This window comes from Mixophyes fleayi, chromosome 4 (genome assembly GCF_038048845.1).
Source record: "Mixophyes fleayi isolate aMixFle1 chromosome 4, aMixFle1.hap1, whole genome shotgun sequence".
Lineage (NCBI taxonomy): Eukaryota > Metazoa > Chordata > Amphibia > Anura > Limnodynastidae > Mixophyes > Mixophyes fleayi.
In genome coordinates, this window is record NC_134405.1 from 214,915,949 (window position 1) to 214,929,652 (window position 13,704).

General features: G+C 40.7%; 1 protein-coding gene across 1 annotated transcript in view; it reads left to right on the forward strand.

Moving 5' to 3' along the window:
- The window catches only part of CFAP54 (cilia and flagella associated protein 54), a 234,432-nt gene that overhangs the window by 165,288 nt on the left and 55,440 nt on the right, over positions 1 to 13,704 (forward strand). Inside the window, exons 48-53 of the mRNA XM_075205979.1 lie at positions 5,488 to 5,619; positions 5,744 to 5,788; positions 6,607 to 6,823; positions 7,588 to 7,670; positions 8,573 to 8,742; positions 13,145 to 13,250. Coding sequence (XP_075062080.1) covers positions 5,488 to 5,619; positions 5,744 to 5,788; positions 6,607 to 6,823; positions 7,588 to 7,670; positions 8,573 to 8,742; positions 13,145 to 13,250 — 753 coding nt within the window. The remainder of the gene's footprint in view (positions 1 to 5,487; positions 5,620 to 5,743; positions 5,789 to 6,606; positions 6,824 to 7,587; positions 7,671 to 8,572; positions 8,743 to 13,144; positions 13,251 to 13,704) is intronic.

The following is a 13,704-nucleotide window of genomic DNA, read 5'->3' on the forward strand; positions in this document are numbered from 1 at the left end:
CATTGGTTTCCATTTCTGTGTGCAATTCCGTACTGCACATGTGCACCAGAAATACATATGCATACATCCGCACTTAATGCACTTTTTCAGGTATGTGTTTTTGCCTGTTCTTTGAGGTGCAAATGCATGACTCTACATGAGCCAAATAATGATAATATGATATATAATTTGTAAAGCATCAACATTTTTTGGAGCTCTGTACAATGGAGAGATAAAGCAGCATACTAGTACAGAAGATACTAGGAGAGGTAGAGAGGAGCAGGGTAAATAAAGTAAGTTTAGTAGCCCTATATTAGAGATGGGCGGGTCCGGTTCCCTGAGAACCGAACCCACCCGAACTTTGCCTATCCGAGTACCGAGCTGAGTAGCTTGGTACTCTCCCGCCCGCTCCGAATCCAAATTGAGGCCGAACGTCATTGTGACGTCGTCGGATCTCGGGGCTTGGTTCTCGCGATACTTCAACATTATAAATACACGCCTCCACAGCAATCCATCGCGATTTGACAGAGGGAGAGAGCAGGGTGTATTCACAGGCTGATTAGAGCATGGACAGAGAATCCAATATTCTTCTTGCAATTGCTCTAACAAAAATCGCTAGAGAAGAGAGGTGGATAGAGGTTTATTTTTTTTTTTAATATTTGGCACTCCACAGTGCTTTTGGGGTGTCCCCCATAATTGTGCATAAATATTTCTGGCTGTCAAAAGTCATATCTGTCAGCAGTATCTACCAACTAATTTTTAGCACTCCCCAGTGCTTTTGGGGTGTCCTCCCTAATTGTGCATAAATATTTCTGGCTGTCAAAAGTCATATCTGTCTGCAGTATTTACCAAATAATTTTTACCACTACAAGTGCTTTGCGCTCAGAATGGATTCAAAGCAGTCCACATATGACCAGAATGAGCAACCAGGTTCTGTCACCAGTCCTGATGTTAGTGTTCCCAGTACATCATCTGGCCAAGGCGATGTCAAACAACAGATTGTTTCCAAATCAGTGCAAAAACAAAAACCCCAAAAAATGTTAATGTATTGAAGCGAAAAAGAAGTGTTACTGAGCAAAAGTTAAGTGCCGATAAAAAAGAAATTGCAAACATGCCATTCTACACACGCAGTGGCAAAGAGAGAATGAGGCCTTCACCTTTGGCTATTAGTGGCAGATCCCAAAAAGTTACCCAGCCTACAATTGGTGCACAACTACTGTTACTCGTCAAAGCCGAGCTGCAAGATAACAGTAAGGCATTAGAGGAGAATGTTTGCTCTGATTCACAAATGACAACAATCCCTGTGGAGAGTCCATCCAACAGTGGGATGTCTAATCATGAGCATTCTGCTGATGTGTGCCTTAATAGCCCGAGTGTAGCCAGTGATACCCAAATTGAGGATGCCACTTTGCAATTAGAAGAGGATGAGGGGGAGATTTGTCTAGGCGACGAGGGCGCTAATGAGGATGTTGATGAGGATGAGGTTGTTTGTGTAAGTCCTGTACCAGTGGCAGCAGTTATGGCACGTGACAAGAAAAAGGCCATTGTCATGCCTGGGCATAAAACAAAAAAATCCACTTCTTAAGTGTGGAATTATTTCTACCCAAATACAGACAACAATTGTATAGCCATTTGTAGTGTATGTCAAGCCACAGTCAGTCGAGGGAGGGACCTTAACCATCTTGGAACCTCGTCTATGTTACGCCATTTAACGAGAGTTCATGGCAAAGTGTTGGGAAAAGCTGAAAGTTCTTCCCAAAAGAATACAAGCACTCCATCATCAGCTAAGACCCTCCGCTCACCGACATCCCGACGGCTACAAAATACACCCACCACACCATCCTCATCAATATCCTCAGTAGCGTTTGGAGTTAGCCCGGCATCCCACTTAAGGCTGGATGACTCCTGCATTATTATTGATTCCTCTGAAGAAAGCGTTAGTCCCACTGCTGCTGCTGTTGCTGCTGTTGGGGGTGAATCGTCATCCCAGAGGCAGGTCAAGAAAATGAGCAGTCCTACATTTAAGTAATTAACTGTGAAACAATCATTTGCGAGGGGGAGCAAATATGACAGCAGTCACCCAGTCGCCAAGCGAATCACAGACGCCATGGCTGCAATGTTAGTGTTAGATCTGCGTCCAATATCCACAATAAACGCAGCTGGTTTTTCACAGTTAATTGAGGTTTTGTGTCCGCGTTACAGAATTCCATCGCGACACCATTTCTCCCGTAAAGCAATTCCACAACTATACCAAAAAGTGTGTAAAAATGTAGAGATTGCGCTGAAAAATGCCATTCTGCCCACTGTTCACTTAACCACAGATATGTGGACAAGTGGAAGTGGCCAAACCAAAGACTATATGACTGTGGCAGCCCACTGGGTTGGTCATTCATCTTCACCAGCAGGAACAGCAGCAGCATGTACACCACTACGTAACATTTGTCACAGGCAGGCCACTCTTTGTATCACCGGCTTCACTAACAGGCATACGGCTGACAATTTGTTACGCAAACTGAGAGATGTGATTGATGCATGGCTTATACCGGTCGGACTCTCCCCAGGGTATGTCATTTCTGATAACGCCAACAATATAGTGCGAGCATTACAGCTGGGTGATTTCCAACACATTCCCTGTTTTGCTCACACCATCAACTTGGTGGTGCAGAGCTTCCTACGAAATAACCGTGAGGTGCATGAGATGCTTTCGGTGGCCCGTAAAATTTCAGGCCATTTCAGGCATTCAGCCACAGCATGTAGGAGATTACAGCAGCTCCAAGAGCAGTTTGACTTGCCCTGCCACCAACTTAAGCAAGAGGTGGTAACTAGGTGGAATTCCACCCTGTACATGCTTCAGAGGATGGAGGAACAGCGCAAAGCCATCCAAGCATATTGCACAAGCCCTGACATTGGAAAAGGAGGGGGGATGTATTTCACTCTTGCACAGTGGGGAATCCTTTCAGTGCTGTGCAAGGTGCTGAAACCATTTGAAGTTGTGACGTGTGAGGTGAGTGCAAACTCTGCTAGTTTGAGCCAAGTCATTCCTTTAATTAGACTATTGGAAAAGCAGCTTGAGAAAATGAAGGAGGAGCTGAAAGCAAGCAATTCAGCAAAGTATGTTGGCCTTGTCGATCAAAGGACTTCATTCTCTTCACAATGATCCTCGAGTTATTAAGATCTTGAACTCGGATCAGTACGTTTTGGCCACTGTGCTTGATCCAAGGTTTAAGACCTACATTGAGTCTTTATTTGTAAATGAGCGAGATGTGAACTTCTGCAAGGAGCTATTGCTCAGCAAGTTGGCCGCTGAATTGGGCCTCGGTTTGACGACATGTCCTCCTTCACTTTCTCAAGCTGCTGCTGCTCGTAAAAAATTTAATTTCCCAAAAAGAAGCAGGGAAGACGCAGGGGGCAGACCAGAACAATTTAACATCTGGGCTGGTTTGAAGAATTTTTCAAAAATATGTGTCCCTTTGCCCATAACTCCATCCAATACGAGTATAAACATGCAAAGGATGGTGGAGGATTATTTTCAAGAGGTAATTGATATGGAAATGTCAGACAGTCCCTTTCCTTACTGGGAAGAAAAGCAGGCCATTTGGAAACCCATGTACAAACTTGCTTTGCAATACTTAAGCTGCCCACCCTCCACTGTGTACTCTGAACGAGTGTTCAGCACAGCAGGGAACTTAGTCAGTGATCGCCGTAGAAGGTTACTTTCCAAAAATGTGGAGAAAATGATGTTTATAAAAATGAACTACATCTTCCACGAGGAAGGCCTTCACCATCCAAGACATCCAAGCACTGACTGTTCTCTAATGGCGGATTCAAGCGGCGATGAATTGATAGTCTGTGATGATGACATACACACTGATGAGGGTGAGGATGAAGCTGAAGATGATGGCGATAACATCTTTTTAAAACTTTCTATGTAAGTGTAGGGTGCAATCTACCCCCAAAGAGGAAAGGGACATGGGGCATTTCCATATCACGTACCGTCTTGAAAGGCTGCTGTTTGGGCAATTTCTCCTTAAGGGTAGGGTGTCATAGACAGAGTGACCCCAAACTGGCTTTGTCCATTTCTCTTAATATTGTACAGTCTATAACGGCTGAATTTTTATGTATTTTCGACAAGTGGAGGGGGGCCTAGAGAGCCAGAAACCAAACTGGCTTTGTCCATCTCAATTAATATTGTACAGTCTATAACGGCTGAATTTTTTGGTTTTTTAAACAAGTGGATGGGGGCCTAAAGAGACAGAAAGCAAACTGCCTTTTTCCATTTCTTTACATATTTAACTATATGTGTAGGGTGTAATATACATCCAAAGACGATGGCTGCATTGCCAATATGCATAGATGGAGAGGAAGACAATCTGGTTTGTGTGTAGAATAAATGAAGGCCTACCAACGAAGAATTAAACAGTTTTTTGGATGATTTATTACCTCTACAATTAGATTACTTATCTCTAAAACAGTTGGAGCACTAAATTGGGTTATTTTAGGCCGAAAAACATTGATTTCCCAACAAAATAGCAAAACAAAACCAAACAAAACCAAAACACGCAATGGCGGTTTTGCAAAACCAAAACCAAAACACAACGGTAATCCAAATCCAAAACCGAATCCAAAACCAAAACACGGGGGTCAGTGACCATCTCTACCCTATATAGTCAAGCCCTAATCAAACTAATATATATGAGAGAGACCCCAGTGTAAACATCATAGATGACCAGACACATTTTTCAAAATATGAGATATTTGGTGTGTCTGAATTGTTGATTTTTTTTTTGTTGTCTTTGGTGATTGTATTATGTTGCTCAGTAAACTGACGAAGGTGCTCTCTGTAACTTTAGACTGGGCATTTTTATGTCACATAACATGATACAGTTTTGGTAATTAACCTGAGATATTGTTTTTTATACTGTGCCTCTTATTTTTTCATATGTCATTATGTGTTTAAGTGACGTAGGTAATTGTTTGTTGCATTTGCTGTGCCTGGGTACTTGCTCCTTTATTTTATATGATTGCATTTTTATTTGTTTGTTTTTCTTGTATGAAAAATATGGAATGAATATAACAAATATAAGAAGATAGTCTAGTATCCAGTGACAAATTACTAAAATAAAGCCTAATTAGTGACAGATGGTCTAGTTAGTTAGTAAAAACACAACAACAATCAAGGCAGGAGATAATGAGTGCAGATATTTTAGGAGTGTCAGTAATAAGATGAGGGCAATGTTAACAATTTTTTTGAGGAGGATGCAACATGTGAGAGAAGCATAAGACTGAATTAAAACTGACCTCTTAGACAATCACATTTCTGTTAAGTGAGTGGTATTAAATTATACAAGAGTCTTTGTAACAGAGATGGAGGCCAGTCGTGGGTTTTGTCTATAAATTTTTTATAATGGGTGCAAATGAGAAATGGTTTTGGGTCTTTAGTTGCTAGGTCTAAAATAAGCAGTGTTCTTTTTTTCATGTCAAACTCCTTGCTTTATTATCTCTCTTCAGATTAAGGTTCTCACAGATCTACACCTATTTGCTGAAGCTTTCCATGAACTTTCTCTACTTAATAGGGCAAAAGGAATCCCGGTAAGGCCACAGAAAGCATTCATACCTGTTGGAAAACCTCTAGAGAGCAACATAACTTTACTTTCTATTTTACATATCTGTCTTGGTGTATAATAGAGAACTAGTTCACAGGATTTAATGGTCCAACCAAAACTACCTGTTTTTTAACTGTACACATTTGTCCTAGGCAACTGTGAAGTTTTCATCCTCCAAGACCCTTCTCTCCAGTGAAAACCTACAGGTATTATATAAAGACAGCATGTTAGGTACACCTACACAAACATTGAAAAGGTCTAAAATTGAAATGCTTACCCTATATCCTCTAAACTCAGTTGGATACGCGTTAAACAGTTAAAAACCTATGGGCTCACCACCTTGAAGAGTTGAGCATCTCGGCTCAGTGAAACCCTGCATGAGTTTTTTGGTTTTAACACTTTTACTACTTTATTGTTCCATTTTTAAGGAACATTGGTTCTAATGTCTTACTTATCTAGATTTTAGCTATACGTTGTAAATACTGAAAATATACATGTATACATAATAAGCCATCTACATGCCACTGCAATATATTTTAAAAAATGAGATAAGTCGATCACTCATTAATTAATTTGTATTCTTTTACTTAGATTTTCATTGAATTGTTCTATTAAGTAATATTGTAAACAAGTACAAAGTTTATTCCCTGGATAAATACCTTTGCTACACATTTCCAGCATTGCTTGTTGTCGTGTCTAGGTTTACCCTGGAGCTTTTGTTACTTAAACAGGGAAAGTTTAAACTCTTCTGTAGCTTTACAGCACATATAGTGCTTCATAACTGTTCCCTGAAGGTGTGATTCTTGTCTCTAAGGCTTTAATAATAGTGCTTAAGGCTCATTTAATTGGAGGGCCACAGCCTGCGAGGAAGCTTTCCAGGTAAACATTCAGCAAGAAACACAATAAGCTAGAATGATGATGGTAATGCTAAAACACATTATATAGTGTTATATAGTATAACAATTTTAAAGTATAAAAACTATTAACAGAAGCAATACTTGTATAAACTACATTTTATTTGCAGGCTATAGAAGAGATTCTCAACATAAAACCCAATACAAGTTTACTTTCCTTGTGTGATCAAACAACCATCGATAAGCTGGTGCTGGGCAAAACACATTTCATCCTAAAACTGTCTTCAACGATTAATGCCATTCCTGACGTAGAGATGAAACCTAGTTATTTTATGGCTGGGAACAGCACAAAGCACGAAAGTAGAAACCAGGAGACTGGCTCATTAGGTAACAACTGAAATAGTTAACTTTACACCGTGCCAAACATCAGACCATTGTTAAACTTCTTTAATGTAAATATTTTATCAAGGTACTTTTCTGCAAATTGTCATGGGTTGTCTGTCTTCAGGCAACTTTAATTTATTGGCTTGTGGATACATCCCTGCAGCTTTTACTAAATACTTAGCCTCAATAAAGTGTAAAACCGAATATATTTTTTAAAATATTAGTTATTCTGAGATGTGATTTTATTAAAATTATATATAAAAAAAGTTATTTTAAAAGACAGGTAAAAAGATACTTTTTGTTTCAAGTCATTCATGGTATTTCTTTTAATGTACAATAACATAACAATTTAAATTTGTTTATTTATTGTGTAATTTAAGACTACCACTGAAAGTTTGAATTATGATAGATGTTACCAGGGGCGCACGCAGGATTTTTAAACCCCATAGAGAGCTGCTGTGCATGCAGCCGTGCATGCGCAGTAGCTCCATTTCGGCAGCACTGTACTGAACATCAGCCGCGGCGCTGTAAAAGAAGCGTCCGCGGCTGCTGTATAGTACAGTGCTGCTATGTAGGGACACTGTTCTTCGCGGAGGGGAGGGGTTTCTGGAGAACCAGAAACCCCCCCTGTGTGCGCCCCTGGTTACAATTACTGTAATATTAAGTTAAAGACTATGAAACATATTCTAAATAGTATGTTGTATTAAACTGTTTTTTTTACAGCAAATGTCTACTATAACATATTTTTATTTCATGTGTTCTATTAGCAGAGAACATTGAACCTAAAGATAAGACTGATGCCCCAGTACAACTTGCTTCTAAACAAGATCTCACACTGCCAAAGTTAAAGGTGAGCTGGATGTTGCTCTTGTGGCATAAGAAATATACCATATTGGAGATAAGCAAGTATATAGCGTGTCATTTTCATTAACATGAACAACAGTTACCCTTTCTGGATGTAGAAAATGTTGCCATCCTACACACAGCTCTGTTAAGCTTGTAGCATAAGTAACAGCATCCAAAGGTGTCTGCCCGCTTGTCACACAACACTATAATTTTTTTTCCCCCCTAATTTGTATTATCCATTTATAAGCCAATTATAAAGTAATTTGTGTTATTGCCAGCATATATTGTCTCCAGAGACATAAACATAACACATATTTTATGTCTTAGCTTGGTTTTCGTACTGCACATGTGCACTAGAAATGCACATGCATACATCCGTAACCAGTTTTTGGTGCATCTTGCACTTATGACTTACGTTTGAAAAGGAGGAATGAGAGAGAAAGGATGGCCAAGTATAGCCTGAGTACAGCAAGAACATCTTCACGTAATTGCAACACAGATTTCATATATACACTTATCACGTGGCATATCTCTTACGAACGCTGGAGGGCTGCTGCAAAAAAACACAATGATGATGACGACGATTGACAGCACCAGCAAGTTGCTTCTGATTGGCTGATTGCGGATTGATCCATCTAGCTGATAGTACTTAAATTATTAGAGTTACTCCTATATTATATTAAGTTACGGCTATCGATACGCATTACTTAATTGATTTTCATTTGGGCTGTGTCAGGAAAGAAGATTCCCATTGGAATTATTAATGGGAAAACAACAGATATTTGTATTTAACTGAACTGAATTTAATTTAAATTGTCATTGTATTTTGTATTGTATCTTATCTTTGTTAAGAGGGAGCAGTCTTTCTTCTACATTTTTCTTTGTTTTTGTTTTTTGTTAATTTAGGACATTTTGTTGAGTGAAGCTGAAGGAAGAGCGTCTTCCATTCTTCATAGTTTAGAATTGAAATATCACTTCCAACTCTCAGAGTGTTCTGCAGTGGACCTGGAAATGGCAATTGAGGCAAAACTTCAACTTTGTAAAATAGCACAGCAGAGGCATCACACTGCAGTAAGGTAAATGTAACTAAGAACAGTGCTTGTTTGACTAATGAAAGCAAATGTTTGCATGCTATAAGTTACAGCACAGTTGCATACTCTTATTAAATTATTGTGTTCATGTTTTTTGTATGACTGTATTACAATTTACTACACTGTTTACTTTTCACCCTTCCCCCTTGCCACAATTGTATAGTGATGTTTCATTATTTATAAATAAGGTTTTATTCATACAATTTCAGGCTATGACTACATGGGTGATTTTCACTTGTAATCAGTTTCACATGGTTCCTTTTGGAGGTTGCCAGACAATAAAATACGTGGTACCTGATGCAATCAAAATTGTTTGCCTAGCCTGTTCTTTGGAATGTTAGATATTGGACAACACAAATAACAAATGGACAACACACTTTTCACATTGTGGTAGAGCTGTGATGGACAACCTAATCATTTCTAGAATGAAAAACAGCCCCAAAATTACCTTTGTTCTCATCCCCGAATGTCCCACACACCCCTAACCTAGACCTCACATTTGCTCCAAAGTAGCCCCACTTGCCACAAAATTTCCCCACAAGCACTCAGACACCAATTGCCCTCAGATCCCATCTGTACTCTGAAACTCCCCAACATGCCCTCAGACCTCTCCACATGCCCCTCACATTCCACTCTCCATATGCTACTCATATCTCCCCACATGCCCCTCACATTCCACTCTCCATGTGCTATTCAGATCTCCCCACATACCCCCTCACATCCCACTCTTCATATGCTACTCATATCTCCCCACATGCCCCTCACATTCCACTCTCCATATGCTATTCAGATCTCCCCACATACCCCCTCACATGCCACTCTCCATATGATACTCAGATCTCCCCATATGCCCCTCACATCCCACTCTCCATATGCTACTCATATCTCCCCACATGCCCCTCACATTCCACTCTCCATGTGCTATTCAGATCTCCCCACATACCCCCTCACATCCCACTCTCCATATGCTACTCAGATCTCCCCACATGCCCCTCACATTCCACTCTCCATATGCTATTCAGATCTCCCCACATACCCCCTCACATGCCACTCTCCATATGCTACTCAGATCTCCCCACATGCCCCTCACATTCCACTCTCCATATGCTATTCAGATCTCCCCACATACCCCCTCACATGCCACTCTCCATATGCTACTCAGATCTCCCCACATGCCCCTCACATTCCACTCTCCATATGCTACTCATATCTCCCCACATGCCCCTCACATTCCACTCTCCATATGCTATTCAGATCTCCCCACATACCCCCTCACATGCCACTCTCCATATGCTACTCAGATCTCCCCACATGCCCCTCACATGCCACTCTCCATATGCTACTCAGATCTCCCCACATGCCCCTCACATGCCACTCTCCATATGCTACTCAGATCTCCCCACATGCCCCTCACATGCCACTCTCCATATGCTACTCAGATCTCCCCACATGCCCCTCACATTCCACTCTCCATATGCTACTCAGATCTCCCCACATGCCCCTCACATTCCACTCTCCATATGCTATTCATGTCTCCCCACATACCCCCTCACATCCCACTCTCCATATGCTATTCAGATCTCCCCACATACCCCCTCACATCCCACTCTCCATATGCTACTCAGATCTCCCCACATACCCCCTCACATGCCACTCTCCATATGCTATTCAGATCTCCCCACATGCCCCTCACATTCCACTCTCCATATGCTACTCAGATCTCCCCACATGCCCCTCACATTCCACTCTCCATATGCTATTCAGATCTCCCCACATACCCCCTCACATCCCACTCTCCATATGCTACTCAGATCTCCCCACATGCCCCTCACATTCCACTCTCCATATGCTATTCAGATCTCCCCACATACCCCCTCACATGCCACTCTCCATATGCTACTCAGATCTCCCCACATGCCCCTCACATGCCACTCTCTATATGCTACTCAGATCTCCCCACATGCCCCTCACATGCCACTCTCCATATGCTACTCAGATCTCCCCATATGCCCCTCACATTCCACTCTCCATATGCCAATCAGATCTCCCCACATGCCCCTCACATTCCACTCTCCATATGCTACTCAGATCTCCCCACATGCCCCTCACATTCCACTCTCCATGTGCCATTCAGATCTCCCCACATACCCCCTCACATGCCACTCTCCATATGCTATTCAGATCTCCCCACATACCCCCTCACATCCCACTCTCCATATGCTATTCAGATCTCCCCACATACCCCCTCACATCCCACTCTCCATATGCTACTCAGATCTTCCCACATGCCCCTCACATTCCACTCTCCATATGCTATTCAGATCTCCCCACATACCCCCTCACATGCCACTCTCCATATGCTACTCAGATCTCCCCACATGCCCCTCACATGCCACTCTCCATATGCTACTCAGATCTCCCCACATGCCCCTCACATGCCACTCTCCATATGCTACTCAGATCTCCCCATATGCCCCTCACATTCCACTCTCCATATGCCAATCAGATCTCCCCACATGCCCCTCACATTCCACTCTCCATATGCTACTCAGATCTCCCCACATGCCCCTCACATTCCACTCTCCATGTGCCATTCAGATCTCCCCACATGCCCCCTCACATGCCACTCAGGCTCCCCATATGCCCCTCACACCTCACACCTTGATATGTCTAAAAATACTTATCTGCACAAACAAAAGCCAGAAGAGGAAGGAGACAGTCCTGTTGTGCAGAATACACTGAATTCATCCCTTCTCCTTTGATTGGTTGTGCTGTGTGACCTCCTTGCGTTGTACAGAGGAGGTCATGTGATGCGGAACTCTGTTGCTCCTGTTCAGTCTTATTGCTTGCTTTATAACAAAGCAGAGAACAAGTCAAGTCAGGAGCACAGGGCTGGGGCCATAGGTGAAAGCTTGCCAGGCCTCCTGTTGCCCCCATAAATATATTTTTGTGTCCTTTGCAAACGTACAATTAAAAATACAAATAAAAATTATTAATATGGTAATTACTTGCATTAATGTACATCCACCCAGCCTGGATCATGCACTAAGTGTCAGAAGTTAGCTTTGATCATTATAATTAATTTGGAGTCAATTACACATAACATCATACGAAAATATGTTTCTGGTTGATTTTTGGTAATTACTTCTCTATATCTTACTCAATCTAAAAAGCACAAATGCAATACTATATGCACATGCAAAAACACAAGTGTCATATGATAAAAAACAGGAAGCCAAGTACCAGTTATCCAAAACAATCTAGTAGTCATAAAAAGTCGAAACAAACAGTAGTTGAACACACCCAAGATTTTTCAGAACAAGAGTAGCATAATGTTACTGGAAAATCACTATACGAAAATAATATTAAATATGTCTAAATTAATCAGGGCCATAAAATATAAAAAAGTACAGGATTGCATGTATTGCATACTGCTCAGTGACTTATCTTTTTAGTCCAAAGTATCTTACCAAATTAAAACCAAGGTGGTGAAGTCTCTAACAAATCCAAAGCATAAACAATATAACCAATTGGCATACATAGTCACAGCGAGATATCTCAATCTTTTGTGCTCTAGTGCAGCGTTTCTCAAGTCTTCCCAACAACCCATATTTTCAGCATTTCTCTCTGTGGTTAACAGGTGAGATAATTAATGACTTGGCTAATGACAGTAAATAGCAAACAAATTAATTCAAGTGTACATGTTTAAGGAAATCTTAAAAACATGATCTATCGGGGGTACTTGAGGATCGGATGGAAGCATTGAGTGTAATCTTATTACAGTAGATACATATTTCATGTTTGCTAGTGAAGTCATAAAGAGTGAGGTTTAGAAATGCTGAAACTATAAAGATACATTATCTCAAAGAAAAAAATAAATGTAGACTGGAGAGTCACAATTCACAAATATGTAATATTATTTAATACTTAAGAGCCATATGAAGAAGGCCAGCAACAAAGTCATTTAGCATGAATGTACAATCCTGGTTACTGTCTTAACTAAAATTGAGACATCAGCAGCATAGGCTAGGATGTCTATCACATCATATTCATATTCCTTTCAACCAGCTTTACCAAGATGCACTATAAAATCCCATTTATACAATATACACAATACCTTATCACAGAGAGATACAAAATAAGCAAGATATGTTACATTTTTGCTGACAGTTGCACGGTTGAAACAAATCTGATAAAATGGTGACCTTACTAAAATTAAATACTCATTTCTTGCATAGTAGAAGGAAAAAAGCTGACAAAAGAGGCTATTAGATCCTAACTTTCAGTTGTAAAAAGGGAACAGAAAGGACGTATAATATCATTATAATATCAGACAGTGCTAATGTATGCCGGATGTCTACATCTTTGCTTATCTTCACAACTCTAGTGTGGCCATGGTATTATCTGCACTGAAGTTACTTCAGCAAGCAAAAATATTCACAGTGAAAACTCAACCTTATAGAAGAACTCCATACTCATCAGGAAATGATCAGGTAGGTGAGGTGAAAACTGCCTAATACTTTAATATCACAATCCACTTGTCTTGTTTCATTAATGGTCACATTTCTTACATCTGTCTGTTCTTAAAATGTTTTAAACTGAATTTATAACCTGACTTCCGAAAAAAAACTAGTTAAAGATGTGTCATCATATTTACTTTTAGTTCTTTTCTTTTTTCCTTAAGTTTTAACACGGTAAAGAGTGTAAAAAGACTGTGAAATTGGGCAGACATGCAGGTAGACTGTGAAATTGGGCAGCCATACCAGTAGACTCTGAAATTGGGCAGCCATACCGGTAGGCGGTGGAATTGGGCAGGTATAAAGGAAGACTGTGCATACAGGTAGATGGGAAAATTGGACAGGCATACAGGTAGACCGGGCAGATATACAAATACAGAAGGGAATAACAGGAAACAGACAGGTAGACCAGAAAATAGAACGGGCATAA